The sequence below is a fragment of the Haliotis rufescens genome, unplaced genomic scaffold (genome assembly GCF_023055435.1).
Source record: "Haliotis rufescens isolate VD_foot unplaced genomic scaffold, xgHalRufe1.0.p SCAF_14, whole genome shotgun sequence".
Classification (NCBI taxonomy): Eukaryota; Metazoa; Mollusca; class Gastropoda; order Lepetellida; family Haliotidae; genus Haliotis; species Haliotis rufescens.
Genome location: NW_025963824.1, coordinates 21128793 through 21148678, shown reverse-complemented (window position 1 = coordinate 21148678; position 19886 = coordinate 21128793). Strand labels below are relative to the sequence as shown.

Genomic DNA, 19886 nt, shown 5'->3' with positions numbered 1-19886 from the left:
GGGAGGGAGGCTGTTAGGAGGGTGTTGGGAGGGAGGCTGTTAGGAGGGTGGGAGGGAGGGAGGGTGTTGGGAAGGAAGGAGAGTGTTGGGAGGGAGGCTGTTAGGAGGGTGGGAGGGAGGGAGGGTGTTGGGAAGGAAGGAGAGTGTTGGGAGGGAGGGTGTTAGGAGGTTGGGAGAGTGTTGGGAGGGAGGGAGGGTGTTGGGAAGGAAGGAGAGTGTGGAAGGGAGGGAGGGTGTTGGGAAGGAAGGAGAGTGTTGGGAGGGAGGCTGTTAGGAGGTTGGGAAGGGTGTTGGGAGGGTGGGAGTGTGTTGGGAAGGAAGGAGAGGGTTGGGAGGGAGGGTGGGAGGGTGTTGGGAGGGAGGGAGGGTGTTGGGAAGGAAGGAGAGTGTTGGGAGAGAGGGTGAGAGGGTGGTGGGAGGGAGGGAGGGTGTTGGGAAGGAGGGAGGGTGTTGGGAAGGAAGGAGAGTGTTGGGAGGGAGGCTGTTAGGAGGGTGGGAGAGTGTTGGGAATGAGGGTTTTAGGAGGGTGGGAGGGTGTTGGGAAGGAAGGGGAGTGTTGGGAGGGAGGCTGTTAGGAGGGTGTTGGGAGGTAGGGAGGGTGTTAGAAGGGTTGGAGGGTGTTGGGAAGGAGGAAGAGTGTTGGGAGGGTGTTAGAAGGGTGGGAGGGTGTTGGGAAGGAAGGAGAGTGTTGGGAGGGAGGCTGTTAGGAGGGTGGGAGGGTGTTGGGAAGGAGGAAGAGTGTTGGGAGGGTGTTAGAAGGGGTGGGAGGTAGGGAGGGTGTTAGGAGGGTTGGAGGGTGTTGGGAAGGAGGAAGAGTGTTGGGAGGGTGTTAGAAGGGTGGGAGGGTGTTGGGAAGGAAGGAGAGTGTTGGGAGGGAGGCTGTTAGGAGGGTGGGAGGGTGTTGGGAAGGAGGAAGAGTGTTGGGAGGGTGTTAGAAGGGATGGGAGGGTGTTGGGAGGTAGGGAGGGTGTTGGGAGGGTTGGAGGGTGTTGGGAAGGAGGAAGAGTGTTGGGAGGGTGTTAGAAGGGTGGGAGGGTGTTGGGAAGGAAGGAGAGTGTTGGGAGGGAGGCTGTTAGGAGGGTGGGAGGGTGTTGGGAGGGAGGGAGGCTGTTGGGAAGGAAGGAGAGTGTTGGGAGGGAGGGTGTTAGGAGGGTGGGAGGTTGTTTGGAGGTAGGAAGGGTGTTGGCAAGGAGGGAGAGTGTTGGGAGGGAGGGAGGGAGAGGGAGGGTGTTGGGAGGGAGGGAGAGTGTTGGGAGGGAGGGTGTTGGGAAGGAGGGAGGGTGTTAAGAGGGTGGGAGGGAGGAAGCGGTTGGGAGGGAGGGTGTTAGGAGGGTGGGAGGGAGGAAGGGTGTTGGGAGGGAGGGTTTTAGGAGGGTGGGAGAGTGTTGGGAAGAAAGGAGAGTGTTGGGAGGGAGGGTGTTAGGAGGGTGGGAGGGAGGGAGGGTGTTGGAAAGGAAGGAGAGTGTTGGGAGGGAGGGTGTTAGGAGGGTTGGTGGGTTTTGGGAGGGAGGGAGGGTGTTGGAAAGGAAGGAGAGTGTTGGGAGGGAGGGTGTTAGGAGGGTGGGTGGGTTTTGGGAGGTAGGGAGGGTGTTAGGAGGGTGGGAGGGTGTTGGCAAGGAGGGAGAGTGTTGGGAGGGAGGGAGGGTGTTGGGAGGGAGTGAGAGTGTTGGGAGGGAGACAATCAAGTGATTGATATTATGAGGATTGATCCGCGCAATTGGGATCGATGACATGGTTCAACCAAGTCAGCAAGCCTGACCACCCGATCCCGTTAGTCGCCTTTTATGACAAGCATAGGGAGGGTGTTGGGAGGGAGGGTTGGAGGTTGTTTGGAGGAAGGGAGAGTGTTGGGAGGGAGCGTGTTGGGAGGGAGTGTGGGAGGTTGTTAGGAGAGTGTTGGGAGGGAGGGAGGGTGTTGGGAGGAAGGTAGAGTGTTGGGAGGGAGGGTATTGGGGAGGGAGGGAGAGTGTTGGGAGGGAGGTGTAAGGAGGGTGGGAGGGTAAGGGGAGAGAGGGTGGGTTGATGTTAGAAAGAAGGAAATGTGTTGCGAGGAAGGGAGGGTGTTGGGAAGGAGGGAGGGTGTTAGGAGGGAGGGAGCAGGAGTGGAAATTTAACAAAAAAATTCACTTGCCATCGGACAAGTTTAAAGACAGTTTTCACTTGCCCTGATTTCATTTTCACTTGCCCAAATAATTTCAAAATAAAACTTCAAATCATCAATAGATCTATGTGTTTATCTCTTTCAACACCGTAGGCCGGTTTTCCGGCCAAGAAGCATCGAGTATTCAGACACCGTTGGCCGGTTTTCCGGCCAAGCCGTAGTCACGTCAAAATAGTATATATTTTTATGGACCTACCTGTAATATCATTCATTTATTAAATCTATCACATTTAACAATGTCTGAAATACGTATTCCATTTCAATTTATCATTTTTTAATGATAAATTAAAAAATTATTCACTATTTCCCGCGATGTTATTGAAAATAAAATTCTCGGACACACATTTCGACAACGGGTCTACATCGAACATGTCAAAGAGCAAAATAAAGACGTTTTAAACAAATCTTTAAATTTATTATACAAAGTAATAAATAAAATCAACAAAAATATATCTAAAAGAATCAAACTTACATCTAAGTTATTATTTCCATCTTTTCGTGTGATTGCGTGTAATGTAAGTCAAATGACATCTCGGCTTTCGTCGCCTTGAATTCTCGGCTTGGACACGATGTTTAATGAAAAAATATATGCATGAAAAATCTTTGTCACAGCTCGTAACCTAGCACACGTGCTCAAAATTGACCAATCACGAAACTTGTAGCAGATTTCGGCAAGAAAGTGTCATTAGAAACCAATTTTAATCCAATGAAATCGCAACAGCGCGATTACGAAATTTCTCTCAGCTAATTTATTGTACCATTTTACCAGTAGTTAGACATGTAGACAGTGATAGTAATTTCCAATATTACTTTACTCCGGACAAGTTAAAGTAAGTGATTTTGTTGCCCGACCTCGTATTTCTACTTGCCCTGGGAGTCGGGAAATGGCAAATTTCCACCCCTGGGGAGGAAGGGTGTTAGTAGGGATGGAGAATTTTGGGAGGGAGGGAGGGTGTTGGGAGGGAGAGAGGGCGTTAGGAAGAAGGGAGAGTGTTGGGAGGGAGGGAGGGTGTTAGGAGGAAGGGAGAGTGTTGGGAGGGAGGATGGGAGGGAGGGTGTGAGAGTGTTGGGAGGGAGGGTGGGAGGGAGAGTTTTGTGAGGTAGGGAGGGTGTTGGGAGGGAGGGTATTGGGGAGGGAGGGAGGGTGTAAGGAGGGAGGGATAGTGTTGGGAGGGAGGTGTAAGGAGGGTGTGAGAGTGTTGGGAGGGCGGTTGGGAGGGAGAGTGTTGGGAGGAAGGGAGAGTGTTGGATGATGGTTTTACCATGCATTATGAATTTGGTTATGAATTTTGTTACAGTTTCCCAAGGCTGTCTTACAATGAATGACCATTTTAGGCCTTTTCTTTGCAATCACTTGATTTACAGTGTTAAAAAAAACCCAGTTTATTTGAGTAATAACTCTTCAGACCACCACTGTCATGAGGGTTCTGTCATGGTAATAAACAACAAGCAGTATGTTACCAGGGTGTGATTTCCCACAAGACCGCATACGTGCAGGTTAACATCGGCTTGTGCAGCACTGAGGGCAGTTGGTAAAATATGACACAAACATGCTTATTAATATTTTTACCATGTACACAAAAAAAAAATTACTTTACTTTTGCATGATGTTCATGTTTACATCATATTAATGTACACTACTGATTGCCAAATCTTCCCTATATAAACGTCAGCCAATCAAATCCCTTTTTGTCATTAATTTACATACACATTAATGCCCGTAAGAAAAAAAGGAAAAAGACAACCAATCAAATCACTGGGTTTACACTCAAGGCTGAAAAAGGGAGTGGATCACGGTCGGGTTTTCGAGGGCTACAGAACAAAATGGCATGTCTTGACAGTTTATGTTCCTGTGCTGATTTCTTGATACGTTTCACCATAAATGCACAAATTAGACAACAGATTATACAGTTTTCAAGATTTTGGAAAGAAAACAGGTGAGACTGCCTCCCCTTTTTAATTGCAAAAAGGTGAAATCGGACACAGTGTCTGTGGTGATATCGAAGTTGACAAAAATCTGGTGATAATACTAAAATGCAAGCAGACAATTTAGATATGTAGCAAAGATCTCACTGACTGGTGGGAGTCAATTGTAATACATCATGGGCGGCCATTTGGTAAAAAAAATACAAAGTTGAAATAAAGGACCCAGGTATGCAGTAATAGTCAAATGTTAGGAATAAAGTATTACATGTTACCAATAAAGGTTAGAATACAAAACAAACAGATGCTGTTTAAAAAGATACAAAGTCAAAATAAAGGTCAAAAGTACGCAATGATAGCACACCAGATGGTGTTGCAATTTGTAAAATATTCCGATTTTAATCTACTTGTTCAGCTGTGTATATGATAACTGCATGCCCAGGTGCACTATGTATTACGTCATTACACAAAGATGTAAAATGTTCTCTTTCCTGTCTGTGGAAGTGGTTTAGATGTAACTGCAAATATTAAACCGATTTGAAAAAGAGACACCATATACATGACATCAGATGGTGGGTGCACGAGGAATGACATAATACATTGTACACCTCGTCCTTTTGTGCGCACTAACATTCTTTAGTACACATTGTTCTTTCTTTACATGGTGCCTTTTGTTTGCGAGTTGTTCATTGGTATCGTGTTGTATTTTGAGTTCATGATTTGTATGTTAATAATGACCTTTATTTGTAACATTCATTCTTTATTCGTACCACCCCTGTAGTCACTTCCTGGTTGGAGTCAGTAGTAATACACATCTATGGATCACGTATGGGTACAGAATGGGGACCATCCAAGTAGTCACTTCCTGGTTGGAATCAGTAGTAATACACACCCATGGATCATGTACAGGGTACAGAATGGGGACCATCCCTGTAGTCACTTCCTGGTTGGAGTCAGTAGTAATACACACCCATGGATCATGTACAGGGTACAGAATGGGGACCATCCCTGTAGTCACTTCCTGGTTGGAGTCAGTAGTAATACACACCCATGGATCATGTACAGGGTACAGAATGGGGACCATCCCTGTAGTCACTTCCTGGTTGGAGTCAGTAGTAATACACACCCATGGATCATGTACAGGGTACAGAATGGGGACCATCCCTGTAGTCACTCCCTGGTTGGAGTCAGTAGTAATACACACCCATGGATCATGTACAGGGTACAGAATGGGGACCATCCCTGTAGTCACTTCCTGGTTGGAGTCAGTAGTAATACACATCTATGGATCACGTACAGGGTACAGAATGTGGACCACCCCTGTAGTCACTTCAGGGTTGGAGTGGACCAGGGTCAGTTGGCCCACAATACAGTTTTGTTGTGGATGAGGAACATAAAGCAAAGCGACTGGATAGAAACCATGGTGTTTCGGTTTATGATAGGCTTATGTGTAAGCCCATTTGCCTCGGCTTGGCAGGTGAGCTACGCAACATCTTGTCTACTTTTATCCACAGTTGTATTTGTTGCAGCAAGCCCCTTGGAACAACTCGTCACTGTCTTATTTGAATGTATCATTCCAGTGAGCTATACTATCATGGAGCTATGTTTAACAGTCCCCCAAGTGTACTTTGACTTTGGCAGGAAGTGTTGGTGTCAACTGTTCTCTTGTGTGTGGCAGATGCACTACTACCAGCCCATGTGGACGCTGGTGGGAGCGGGGATCAAGACTCTGCAGGCCTCAGGGCGACCCATGCAGTCTGTCCTGCCCCGCGGCTGTGACTGGATCAAGGATCGAGCTGTGTCATTTGACCCAGACCGCTGCACAGTGACCACAGGAAGCGGGGAACAGGTACTTCACTTCACCTCCTGTTGTCATGGTTATGTAATGCAAACTTTAGTCCATGATTTATTTATTATACTGTAAAGACAATCATTGTCAAGCGAGATTTGTTTCACAGCGGTATAAGGATCTCTAACGAAACATTGTCTTTACTGTACCGTATATGACCGCAGATAAGCCGACCATTGAAATACGAAAGAAAATGATATGACCTGCAGATAAGCCGAACCAGGAAGTGAAAGGCAAAAAACATGTAAAGATTGTGGAGCTTATGAAGAACGATAAACTTTGAACATTCAATTGAAAACTTATTATCGGAAGTTGTAACATGCATAACATTTTTAAAAAAATGACAACATTGGTGTATAATAATAACTTTATTGATAATTTATAACAATAATGGCTCTAGTTGTGGCAACTTCCAAACTTTCGGGAAGTTGTAATCTATCGGACTGTCATTCAGGCGATGTTCCTGACAGATCACGATCTGAAAAATACTATCATGAAAGTGTATCCCGTGGATAAGTCGACCCCCTTCTACAGAATCTTATTTCTGGACCTCAAAATTCGGCTTATCTGCGGACATATACGGTATACGAAAAAAGTTGTTATCCATAATTTTTGTGTGTAAAGTTGTCATCCACCATCTTCTAAGAAATGCCTATCAAACAATTCTTTAATACTGCTTTACTGATGAAGTTGAAACTTAGCATGCAAGTTTCTTTTTTATCTTAACTGAAATTAGTTTCTTAATTCACCAAGTTTCTATAATTCACTGTTTATGATGGTGGCTCTGTATTTGCCTTGTTCCTCATAATGAAGTATTGTGATATTGATGGTGTTTCCAGATAGGCTATGACTTCCTGGTAGTTGCGATGGGCATGCAACTCAACTATAGTCAGGTAAGTGTCCATCAAATGAGGGTCCAGGGATCAACAGAAGGCCCTGGGATCAATAAAGGGCCTGGGGATCAACTGTAGGGCCTTCTGATCAACAGTAGGGCCAAGGGATTAACAGTAGGGCCCGGGATCAACAGTAGGGCCAGGAGATCAACAGTAGGGCCAGGTCTCAACAGAAGGTCCAGGGGATCAACAAAAGGGCCCAGGTCTCAACAGTAAGACCCAGGGATGAACAGTAGAGCCCTTGGATCAACAGAAGGGCCAGGGGATCAATGCAGGGCCCAGGGATCAACAGTAGGACCCAGGGATCAACAGTAGAGCCCTTGGATCAACAGATGGGCCTGGGGATCAACATTAGGGTCCAGGGATCAACATTAGGGCCCGGGGATCAACAGTAGGACCCAGGGATCAACAGTAGGACCCAGGGATCAACAGAAGGGCCAGGGGATCAATGCAGGGCCCAGGGATCAATGAAGGGCCCAGGTCTTAACAGTAGGACCCAGGGATGAACAGTAGAGCCCTTGGATCAACAGATGGTCCGGGGATCAACAGTAGAGCCCGGGGATTAACAATAGAGCCCTTGGATCAACAGATGGTCCGGGGATCAACAGTAGAGCCCGGGGATTAACAATAGAGCCCTTGGATCAACAGAAGGACCCAGGGATGAACAGTAGAGCCCTTGGATCAACAGATGGTCCGGGGATCAACAGTAGAGCCCGGGGATTAACAATAGAGCCCTTGGATCAACAGATGGTCCGGGGATCAACAGTAGAGCCCGGGGATTAACAATAGAGCCCTTGGATCAACAGTAGGGCCCAGGGATGAACAGTAGAGCCCTTGGATCAACAGATGGTCCGGGGATCAACAGTAGAGCCCGGGGATTAACAATAGAGCCCTTGGATCAACAGTAGGGCCCGGGGATCAACAGTAGGGCCCAGGTCTAAACGGTAGGACCCAGGGATCAACACTAGGGCCCGGGGATTAACAGTAGAGCCCTGGGATCAAGAGAAGGGGCATGGGATCAACAGTGAGGGCCCAGGGTAGCCAGTAGGGCCCAGGGATCAACAGAAGAGCCTGGGGATCAACAGTAGGGTCCGGGGATCAACAGTAGGGCCCAGGTCTCAACAGTAGGACCCAGGGATGAACAGTAGAGCCCTTGGATCAACAGATGGGCCTGGGGATCAACAGTATGGTCCGGGGATCAACATTAGGGCCCGGGGATCAACAGTAGGAGTTGTAGCCCTGTCAGTGTTGTAGCCCAGTCAGTGTTGTAGCAAAGTCGCCCTGTCAATGTTGTAGCCCTGTCAATGTTGTAGCCCTGTCAGTGTTGTAGCCAAGTCAGTGTTGTAGCCTAGTCAGTGTTGTAACCCTGTCAGTGTTGTAACCCAGTCAGTGTTGTAACCCAGTCAGTGTTGTAGCCAAGTCAATGTTGTAGCCCTGTCAGTGTTGTAACCCTGTCAGTGTTGTAGCCCTGTCAGTGTTGTAACCCAGTCAGTGTTGTAACCCAGTCAGTGTTGTAGCCAAGTCAATGTTGTAGCCCAGTCAGTGTTGTAACCCTGTCAGTGTTGTAGCCCTGTCAGTGTTGTAGCCCTGTCAGTGTTGTAGCCCAGTCAGTGTTGTAACCCAGTCAGTGTTGTAGCCCAGTCAGTGTTGTAGCCCTGTCAGTGTTGTAGCCCTGTCAGTGTTGTAGCCCTGTCAGTGTTGTAGCCCTGTCAGTGTTGTAGCCCAGTCAGTGTTGTAGCCCAGTCAGTGTTGTAACCCAGTCAGTGTTGTAGCCCTGTCAGTGTTGTAGCCCTGTCAGTGTTGTAACCCAGTCAGTGTTGTAACCCAGTCAGTGTTATAGCCCTGTCAGTGTTGTAACCCTGTCAGTGTTGTAGCCCTGTCAGTGTTGTAACCCTGTCAGTGTTGTAGCCCTGTCAGTGTTGTAACCCAGTCAGTGTTGTAGCAAAGTCGCCCAGTCAATGTTGTAGCCCTGTCAGTGTTGTAGCCCAGTCAGTGTTGTAGCCCAGTCAGTGTTGTAGCCCAGTCAGTGTTGTAACCCAGTCAGTGTTGTAGCCCAGTCAGTGTTGTAGCCCAGTCAGTGTTGTAACCCAGTCAGTGTTGTAGCCAAGTCAATGTTGTAGCCCTGTCAGTGTTGTAACCCTGTCAGTGTTGTAGCCCTGTCAGTGTTGTAACCCAGTCAGTGTTGTAGCCCAGTCAGTGTTGTAGCCAAGTCAATGTTGTAGACAAGTCGGCTAGTCAGTGTTGTAGCCCATTCGCCCAGTCAGTGTTGTAGCCCAGTCAGTGTTGTAGCCCTGTCAGTGTTGTAACCCAGTCAGTGTTGTAGCCCAGTCAGTGTTGTAGCCAAGTCAATGTTGTAGCCAAGTCGCCCAGTCAGTGTTGTAGCCCAGTCGCCCAGTCAGTGTTGTAACCCAGTCGCCCAGTCAGTGTTGTAGCCAAGTCGCCCAGTCAGTGTTGTAGCCAAGTCGCCCAGTCAGTGTTGTAGCCCAGTCGCCCAGTCAGTGTTGTAGCCAAGTCGCCCAGTCAGTGTTGTAGCCCAGTCGCCCAGTCAGTGTTGTAGCCAAGTCGCCCAGTCAGTGTTGTAGCCCAGTCGCCCAGTCAGTGTTGTAGCCAAGTCGCCCAGTCAGTGTTGTAGCCAAGTCACCCAGTCAGTGTTGTAGCCCTGTCAGTGTTTGAAGCCAAGTAGCCCAGTCAGTGTTGTAGCCCAGTCAGTGTTGTAGCCCTGTCAGTGTTGTAGCCCTGTCAGTTTTGTAGCCCTGTCAGTGTTGTAGCCCTGTCAGTGTTGTAGCCCAGTCAGTGTTGTAGCCCAGTCAGTGTTGTAACCCAGTCAGTGTTGTAGCCCAGTCAGTGTTGTAGCCCTGTCAGTGTTGTAGCCCAGTCAGTGTTGTAGCCCTGTCAGTGTTGTAGCCCAGTCAGTGTTGTAACCCAGTCAGTGTTGTAGCCCAGTCAGTGTTGTAGCCCTGTCAATGTTGTAGCCCAGTCAGTGTTGTAGCCCAGTCAGTGTTGTAGCCCAGTCAGTGTTGTAACCCAGTCAGTGTTGTAGCCTAGTCAATGTTGTAACCCAGTCAGTGTTGTAACCCAGTCAGTGTTGTAGCCAAGTCAGTGTTGTAGCCCAGTCAGGGTTGTAACCCAGTCAGTGTTGTAGCCCAGTCAGTGTTGTAACCCTGTCAGTGTTGTAGCCCTGTCAGTGTTGTAGCCCAGTCAGTGTTGTAACCCAGTCAATGTTGTAACCCTGTCAGTGTTGTAGCCCAGTCAGTGTTGTAGCCCAGTCAATGTTGTAACCCTGTCAGTGTTGTAACCCAGTCAGTGTTGTAGCCCTGTCAGTGTTGTAGCCCAGTCAGTGTTGTAACCCAGTCAGTGTTGTAGCCTAGTCAATGTTGTATCCCAGTCAGTGTTGTAGCCCAGTCAATGTTGTAACCCAGTCAGTGTTGTAGCCTAGTCAATGTTGTAACCCAGTCAGTGTTGTAGCCAAGTCAGTGTTGTAACCCAGTCAGTGTTTTAGCCCAGTCAGTGTTGTAGCCCAGACAGTGTTGTAACCCAGTCAGTGTTGTAACCCAGTCAGTGTTTTAGCCCTGTCAGTGTTGTAGCCCTGTCAGTGTTGTAACCCTGTCAGTGTTGTAACCCAGTCAGTGGTGTAACCAAGTCAGTGTTGTAACCCTGTCAGTGTTGTAGCCCAGTCAGTGTTGTAGCCGTGTCAGTGTTGTAACCCAGTCAGTGTTGTAACCCAGTCAGTGTTGTAGCCCTGTCAGTGTTGTAGCCCAGTCAGTGTTGTAACCCAGTCAGTGTTGTAGCCCAGTCAATGTTGTAACCCAGTCAGTGTTGTAGCCCAGTCAATGTTGTAACCCAGTCAGTGTTGTAGCCTAGTCAATGTTGTAACCCAGTCAGTGTTGTAACCCAGTCAGTGTTGTAGCCCAGTCAGTGTTGTAGCCCAGTCAGTGTTGTAACCCTGTCAGTGTTGTAGCCCTGTCAGTGTTGTAACCCAGTCAGTGTTGTAGCCCTGTCAGTGTTGTAGCCTAGTCAATGTTGTAACCCAGTCAGTGTTGTAGCCCTGTCAATGTTGTAACCCAGTCAGTGTTGTAACCCAGTCAGTGTTGTAGCCCAGTCAGTGTTGTAGCCCAGTCAGTGTTGTAACCCTGTCAGTGTTGTAGCCCTGTCAGTGTTGTAACCCAGTCAGTGTTGTAGCCCTGTCAGTGTTGTAGCCTAGTCAATGTTGTAACCCAGTCAGTGTTGTAGCCCAGTCAATGTTGTAACCCAGTCAGTGTTGTAGCCTAGTCAATGTTGTAACCCAGTCAGTGTTGTAGCCAAGTCAGTGTTGTAACCCAGTCAGTGTTTTAGCCCAGTCAGTGTTGTAGCCCAGACAGTGTTGTAACCCAGTCAGTGTTTTAGCCCTGTCAGTGTTGTAGCCCTGTCAGTGTTGTAACCCTGTCAGTGTTGTAACCCAGTCAGTGGTGTAACCAAGTCAGTGTTGTAACCCTGTCAGTGTTGTAGCCCAGTCAGTGTTGTAGCCCTGTCAGTGTTGTAACCCAGTCAGTGTTGTAACCCAGTCAGTGTTGTAGCCCTGTCAGTGTTGTAGCCCAGTCAGTGTTGTAACCCAGTCAGTGTTGTAGCCCAGTCAGTGTTGTAACCCAGTCAGTGTTGTAGCCCTGTCAGTGTTGTAGCCCAGTCAGTGTTGTAACCCTGTCATAGTTGTAGCCCAGTCAGTGTTGTAACCCAGTCAGTGTTGTAGCCCAGTCAGTGTTGTAGCCCTGTCAGTGTTGTAACCCAGTCAGTGTTGTAACCCAGTCAGTGTTGTAACCCAGTCAGTGTTGTAGCCCAGTCAGTGTTGTAGCCCTGTCAGTGTTGTAACCCAGTCAGTGTTGTAGCCCAGTCAGTGTTGTAGCCCAGTCAGTGTTGTAACCCAGTCAGTGTTGTAACCCAGTCAGTGTTGTAGCCCAGTCAGTGTTGTAACCCAGTCAGTGTTGTAGCCCTGTCAGTGTTGTAGCCCAGTCAGTGTTGTAACCCAGTCAGTGTTGTAACCCAGTCAGTGTTGTAACCCAGTCAGTGTTGTAACCCTGTCAGTGTTGTAGCCCAGTCAGTGTTGTAACCCTGTCAGTGTTGTACCCAGTCAGTGTTATAGCCCAGTCAGTGTTGTAGCCCAGTCAGTGTTGTAGCCCTGTCAGTGTTGTAGCCCAGTCAGTGTTGTAACCCAGTCAGTGTTGTAACCCAGTCAGTGTTGTAGCCCAGTCAGTGTTGTAACCCAGTCAGTGTTGTAACCCTGTCAGTGTTGTAGCCCAGTCAGTGTTGTACCCAGTCAGTGTTGTAGCCCTGTCAATGTTGTAACCCAGTCAGTGTTGTAACCCAGTCAGTGTTGTACCCAGTCAGTGTTATAGCCCAGTCAGTGTTGTAACCCAGTCAGTGTTGTAGCCCTGTCAGTGTTGTAGCCTAGTCAATGTTGTAACCCAGTCAGTGTTGTAGCCCTGTCAATGTTGTAACCCAGTCAGTGTTGTAACCCAGTCAGTGTTGTAGCCCAGTCAGTGTTGTAGCCCAGTCAGTGTTGTAACCCTGTCAGTGTTGTAGCCCTGTCAGTGTTGTAACCCAGTCAGTGTTGTAGCCCTGTCAGTGTTGTAGCCTAGTCAATGTTGTAACCCAGTCAGTGTTGTAGCCCAGTCAATGTTGTAACCCAGTCAGTGTTGTAGCCTAGTCAATGTTGTAACCCAGTCAGTGTTGTAGCCAAGTCAGTGTTGTAACCCAGTCAGTGTTTTAGCCCAGTCAGTGTTGTAGCCCAGACAGTGTTGTAACCCAGTCAGTGTTTTAGCCCTGTCAGTGTTGTAGCCCTGTCAGTGTTGTAACCCTGTCAGTGTTGTAACCCAGTCAGTGGTGTAACCAAGTCAGTGTTGTAACCCTGTCAGTGTTGTAGCCCAGTCAGTGTTGTAGCCCTGTCAGTGTTGTAACCCAGTCAGTGTTGTAACCCAGTCAGTGTTGTAGCCCTGTCAGTGTTGTAGCCCAGTCAGTGTTGTAACCCAGTCAGTGTTGTAGCCCAGTCAGTGTTGTAACCCAGTCAGTGTTGTAGCCCTGTCAGTGTTGTAGCCCAGTCAGTGTTGTAACCCTGTCATAGTTGTAGCCCAGTCAGTGTTGTAACCCAGTCAGTGTTGTAGCCCAGTCAGTGTTGTAGCCCTGTCAGTGTTGTAACCCAGTCAGTGTTGTAACCCAGTCAGTGTTGTAACCCAGTCAGTGTTGTAGCCCAGTCAGTGTTGTAGCCCTGTCAGTGTTGTAACCCAGTCAGTGTTGTAGCCCAGTCAGTGTTGTAGCCCAGTCAGTGTTGTAACCCAGTCAGTGTTGTAACCCAGTCAGTGTTGTAGCCCAGTCAGTGTTGTAACCCAGTCAGTGTTGTAGCCCTGTCAGTGTTGTAGCCCAGTCAGTGTTGTAACCCAGTCAGTGTTGTAACCCAGTCAGTGTTGTAACCCAGTCAGTGTTGTAACCCTGTCAGTGTTGTAGCCCAGTCAGTGTTGTAACCCTGTCAGTGTTGTACCCAGTCAGTGTTATAGCCCAGTCAGTGTTGTAGCCCAGTCAGTGTTGTAGCCCTGTCAGTGTTGTAGCCCAGTCAGTGTTGTAACCCAGTCAGTGTTGTAACCCAGTCAGTGTTGTAGCCCAGTCAGTGTTGTAACCCAGTCAGTGTTGTAACCCTGTCAGTGTTGTAGCCCAGTCAGTGTTGTACCCAGTCAGTGTTGTAGCCCTGTCAATGTTGTAACCCAGTCAGTGTTGTAACCCAGTCAGTGTTGTACCCAGTCAGTGTTATAGCCCAGTCAGTGTTGTAGCCCAGTCAGTGTTGTAGCCCTGTCAGTGTTGTAGCCCTGTCAGTGTTGTAGCCCTGTCAGTGTTGTAACCCAGTCAATGTTGTAGCCCAGTCAGTGTTGTAGCCCAGTCAGTGTTGTAGTCCAGTCAGTGTTGTAGCCCAGTCAATGTTGTAGCCCAGTCAGTGTTGTAACCCAGTCAGTGTTGTAACCCTGTCAGTGTTGTACCCAGTCAGTGTTGTAACCCTGTCAGTGTTGTACCCAGTCAATGTTGTAGCCCAGTCAGTGTTGTAGCCCAGACAGTGTTGTAACCCAGTCAATGTTTTAGCCCAGTCGCCCTGTCAGTGTTGTAACCCAGTCAGTGTTGTAACCCAGTCAGTGTTGTAGCCCTGTCAATGTTGTAACCCAGTCAGTGTTGTAACCCAGTCAGTGTTGTAGCCCAGTCAGTGTTGTAACCCAGTCAGTGTTGTAGCCCTGTCAATGTTGTAACCCAGTCAGTGTTGTAGCCCTGTCAGTGTTGTAGTCCAGTCAGTGTTGTAGCCCTGTCAATGTTGTAGCCCAGTTGCCCAGTCAATGTTGTAGCCCAGTCAGTGTTGTAGCCCAGTCAGTGTTGTAACCCAGTCAATGTTGTAGCCCAGTCAGTGTTGTAGCCCAGTCAGTGTTGTAGCCGAGTCAGTGTTGTACCCAGTCAGTGTTATAGCCCAGTCAGTGTTGCAGATTAAAGGGTTACCTGAAGCGTTTACGGTGGATCGATCAGTGTGCTCCAACTACTGGTCAGAGACGGTGACGCAGACATTCCCGGCCCTGGAGGCGCTGCAGCAGGGCAACGCCATCTTCACCTTCCCCAACACCCCCATCAAGTGTGCAGGGGCACCCCAGAAGATCATGTATCTAGCAGACCACTACCTCAGGAAGGTAACACACAAACAACCACACTAATATTCTTTTTCTTTTAAAGATTTTTTTATTTCAAAGTATGTACATTCACTAAATAACCAAACCCCACAAAGTTGAAATTTGTTCTGAGTGGTTTTATTTTAGTTGAAATACAGCTGTTGTAGAATACTCATACATTGCAATATTCAGATTTCATTACATGTTTTTTTTAATGAGCTTGTCATCAATCTATCACAAAACATGTTTTCTTTATTTTATGATGCCAGCACGTAATATCTCAGAGTCTATGTATGACATTAGCAGTTGTTGAATTCAGTATTTGTCTTACCTCTACTGGTAATCAGCAAGTCACATGCAACAACACACCAAATCCTTTGCAGCAGTTGTCTGGAATGTTTCATTGTTTTCCGTAAGCAGGGTTCCAAATTCCTTGACTTAAAGTGCGGATGGCATGGTTACAATATTAATTCCTGGTGCCTTTAGGGTACATTTAGAAATCACATTGTTTAAACAAGAGTAGATCTGCCACATGAGGTTTGCTTTTATGTGAAGCAAGTGGGAATGTACACATCTATCTCATAGGTACACATGGTAAATGATGGACACGCTTTGTGAACAAAACTACAAATAATCTATTCTTGTTTTATCACCAAGTAATCTAGTGGTTGGCACACTTGATTCTAAAAGGCACCTAAACCCTATTATCAGGGCCCTGTGGCACACTTGAAAACCAATGTGCCAAATTAGGAGATAACCTGCTGTGATTTAAATAAGAGTGAGTGAGTGAGTATGGTTTTACGCTGCTTTTAGCAATATTCCAGCAATATCACGGCCGGGGAAACCGTAAAATTGGCTTCACAGATTGTGTGCATGTGGGGAATCAAACCCGGGTCTTCGGCGTATTGAGCCAACGCTTTTACCACTAAGGCTACCCCACCACCCCTTTGAAATTAGAAAGTAGTATACCAGATTTATATATACTAGCTCTGAAGTTAAATTTTAAATCAAACACATTGGCATGTGTATGATTGTGCAACCGAAGATCATAAGTCTGTATAATGTGATTATATAGCCCTATTTGACTTTGGTTAATCAGAATCAGGTATTTACTGTCATGGCAGAATGTCTTGTAAGGGGAGACAGCTTTCTGTTGTATTTAATGTATTCATCCAGTGTTGCCGCCACATGGACTGTTGAGCTTGTGAGTGAGAGTGCTGTATTGCAGATACAGTCAAACACAGTTTGCTCCTTTAAGAGCTTGGTCCCTGCATATTCCTTGTTTAGTTTTGGTTGTGTGGAACCTTATGGGCGGCTATTCAGTCAAAAAATAAAGTTTAAAAAAAGGACAAAAATACGCAATTAAGGTCAAATATTATGAATAAAGAACTAAATGTTACCACTAAAGGTCAAAATACAATATTAATAGTCAAATGTTAAGAAATTCGTCATAAGAAAAGAAAGAACAATGTGTACGAAAGAACGTTTTCAATTAAGAACGTCAGTGAGCACGAAAGCACGTTTTCAATAAAGAACGTCAGTGAGCACGAAAGCACGTTTTCAATAAAGAAGGTCAGTCAGCACGAAAGGACGTTGACAATAAAGAACGCATGATGGCGCTGCAATTTGTAAAACATTCCGAGTTTAATCGGCTTGTTCCGCCGTGTATATGATAACTGCATGCCGAGGTGCACAATGTATTATGTCATTCCTCGTGCACTCACCGTCTGACGTCACACATATATATATATACAGGTATTTATAATGTATAATGAACACATTGTGTATAATCATGTTGCGTAAAGCTTTGTCACCACTTAAGGGCCTTTTCATAAATACAGTATACTGTGTAATCCAACATCTGCCTAACATTAGTAGATGTATTTTGTATACAACCTTCAAAAAACACTCACTTAACGCTAAACTAGGATTCATCTACAGTGATCCAATAACTGTTCATGCTTGGTGCAACACGAGGGTGCTTTGATGCCGAGTTTTGTTTCAGACGCACATTTTCATCTGAAAAGTGAATGTTGTGCGAGAGTTTGTTTTATTTAACAGCTTTTCGGGAAACTGTGTGTGAACAAAATGCTGCCTAATATCTGAACCAAATATATATATATAATATATATACCAAATGGATTTGTATGCATATGTATAACTTACACATTCGTATTGAAAACGTCCTTTTGTGCTCACTGACGTTCTTTATTGAAAACGTTCTTTCGTACATATTCGTTCTTTCTTTTCTTATGACGTCTTTTCGTAACATTTGACTATTAATATTGTATTTTGACCTTTAGTAGTAACATTAAGTTCTTTATTCGTAATATTTGACCTTAATTGCGTATTTTTGTCCTTTTTTTTAACTTTGTATTTTTTGACCGAATGGCCGCCCATAAAACTTTGCATTACTTGGAATATTTAGGTTGGTCCCCCCCACCCACCCTCCCACACACACACACACACACACACACACACATCTATCCATCTTCCCACCCATCCCTATTTTCAAATTAAATGTGATTGAACCACACCCTGATTAATGTTAATATGACTTCATACTGATGTTGTTGCAGGCAGGCAAGAGGGACAACACAAACATCATCTTTAACACCTCCCTCGGGGTCATATTTGGGGTGAAGAAATATGCAGAAAGACTGTTGGATATAGTGAAAGACAGGTACAAGTTACAAACAGTGGGATATCTTGGCATGGTTACAGTTCTCAGCTCTGGTGTGTCATGTCATTGATTGATGTCATGTGGATGGCATGAATCATTGCTCATGATATCAATCACAGGATTGTCTGGTCAATACTTGATTATTTTACCTTATCCTGACTCAAACTAATTGCTTATCTCTCCCTGTTTATGGAAAGGTAGTGGTAACTTCCCAAAATGTGTTCCTAGAAGGCAGAAAAAACAGCTCACCCAAACACACCCCTTGAGCCGGAACCATTCCATGCCGACTAAGTAGTTTGGAAAGTTTCCTGAGCTCTGTTATCTGAGCCATCCTATCAAAATTAACCTTTTCCATAAATAGTTTGGCTCAGATTACATTCTTCTAACTCTATTGAACATATGTAACGATTATTTATTTTACTGTATTCCTGCGCAAGATGATTTACATGTCAGATGTCAATATTTCATTGACTGTAAAACTGTAAACAACTCAGCTATTCTGCAATTAGGTCAGACTGACTTTATGCGAACCGTGCAGTGCCTTTTTACAGATTGGCTTGCATGACTACTTGCACGTAATGTTGCAACGGCATAATCAGATGCCTGAAGTTATACATCAATGTGACCGAATCACTAACTTCAGTAGACCTCAAATGAGTAATTCACACCGAGGCATGAACAGGAGTGCTTATATGACACCCACGGGCTGGAATCCATCGTCTCTTCACCAGAACACCATGTCGGCATAGCGATGATCAACCCTGAAGGACAAGTCATCCGTGACTTTTGATAACTGGGAATTGGTGAAAATACTACTGCTTTTACTGGCCGGCAAAAAACATTGGCAGGGAAACCAACCCTAAACTGGCCAAACTGGCCAAACCTCCTAATACATCCACACACCAAGCAAGATCTTTAAAGACCAAGTTCTACTGCCTTTAGCCACGGCAGCCAGGATGTCAGAAATACATGTGATTTCATCGCCAAGAATCAGCTACGAGGTTAACAGTTTCACATCCCTCCACTCTCATCCTTCCTGGGATCAGAGGACACTGAGGATTTTCATTTATGCCCAATTCGTGCATTACGTATCTACCTACAAAGGACAGGAGCCAGTTGACAATGGCAGAGAAGACTGTTCATTCTGTACTCCTGGAATATTTCAGCAGAAGTCTCCAGAACTACCACTATTTACTTCTGGATGAGAGCAGTCATCCTCAGAGCCTACACAGGCAGCAGGACTGGATCCACCATCAATATCCAAGCCTTACAAGGTGAGAACCATAGCGTCTACCCTAGTGCTTCGGGGAAACTGCTCCATCCCAACGATTATGGGAGGGGGTTTTGGGAGATCAGACTCTGACTTTGGTAATCATTGTCTCAGAGATTTCTCCACTCAAGATGTTTCTGGCATTCATCAATTTGGAACAATAGTAGATACACAACAACTGACAGTGCCTACTAGAAGAGTACTTGTAGAAAGGTCTATCACGCAGACTTGCTGACCGAGAGTCCATGTTCCTCTGTTTTACTACGTAAGTCAGAGCACGAGTGAAAAGGATTGGGTTGAGTTTATGACCCTTTTTTAACACCAGTATCGTTTAAAGTAAACAAAAAAAATATTTCTCTTAGGGAACTTAACTTAATTCACGAAATGTATAAGATTTACTCCTCTCTTTCACAAGAAGGAGGTGGTACCCCGCATGGATTTAAAGGAGAATTAGGAGTATCATGTTTCCAAGGATCTGAATGGGGCACACAGCTGGAACACAACACCTACAGGGATCCAAGCAATTAGTATGAGTCAGGATGAGGTAAAATATCATTTATGATTATCCTCACTCATACTCTATAGCGCCCACACAGCCATCCCCTCTTCCCCAATATTTCGGTTATAAGGTGAGAGAATGAGGGAGTGACAAGTTACCGGCTTGGTCACGTGGTTCGGGTGTGTTTCGCAGCTGCACTCAAGGGGTACATTCAGGTGAGCTGTTTTTGCTGTTCTCTTGGAACACAGTTCAGGAAAGAAAGATAAGCAATTAGTATGAGTCAGGATAAGTATAAATGATATGTTTTACTTTACCTTATGCTACACCTATAGCACTGTGTAGCGTCAGGTAGGTATAAAAACATTACATTTAATCCGAAATGCTCATGTTTTACCTTACCTGACACTTCTCAGTGCTATAGGTGTAGTGTTAGGTAATTTAAAAAACATTGCATTTAATCAGAAATGCTCATATTTACTCTTACAAAATACATATTTACAGGCTGCCCGTCATCTTATAGCTGGAATATTACTGTTTGCTGCGTTAATGTTTGTTGATTTAACTTCACCTTTTTGACGCAAAGTTTGTTATGCTGTGGAAGTGAATTTAATAATATTTGATCAGGTGAGCTAACACATTTCTTTTAAATAGTGAAAGAGATCTTTACATGTTACAAACAAACTTGATATAAGACTTTGTTCAGAAGGCAACAATTGGTCACAATATTTGTATACAGTGTTTGTAGTACTCCAGTGCTTATTGTCAATCACTTGAAGTGTTCTGTCTCACACCCCTCCAGGAACATCCAGGTGAACTACAGGCGGAACCTGGTGGAGGTGCGGCCAGACAAGAAGGAGGCGGTGTTTGTGGACCTGGACAGTCCAGAAGGAAAAACAGAAACATTCCAGGTACATCACATGTCATTCATTCATTTACAATAAACAAAA

General features: G+C 45.9%; 1 protein-coding gene across 8 annotated transcripts in view; it reads left to right on the top strand.

The window, feature by feature from the left end:
* The window catches only part of LOC124116678 (sulfide:quinone oxidoreductase, mitochondrial-like), a 42198-nt gene that overhangs the window by 8318 nt on the left and 13994 nt on the right, over positions 1–19886 (top strand). For all 8 annotated transcript variants that reach the window (XM_048395119.1, XM_048395120.1, XM_048395122.1 and 5 more), the window contains exons 2-6: positions 5763–5933; positions 6773–6826; positions 14311–14508; positions 17067–17170; positions 19739–19847. In XM_048395119.1, the coding sequence (XP_048251076.1) occupies positions 5763–5933; positions 6773–6826; positions 14311–14508; positions 17067–17170; positions 19739–19847 (636 nt within the window). The remainder of the gene's footprint in view (positions 1–5762; positions 5934–6772; positions 6827–14310; positions 14509–17066; positions 17171–19738; positions 19848–19886) is intronic.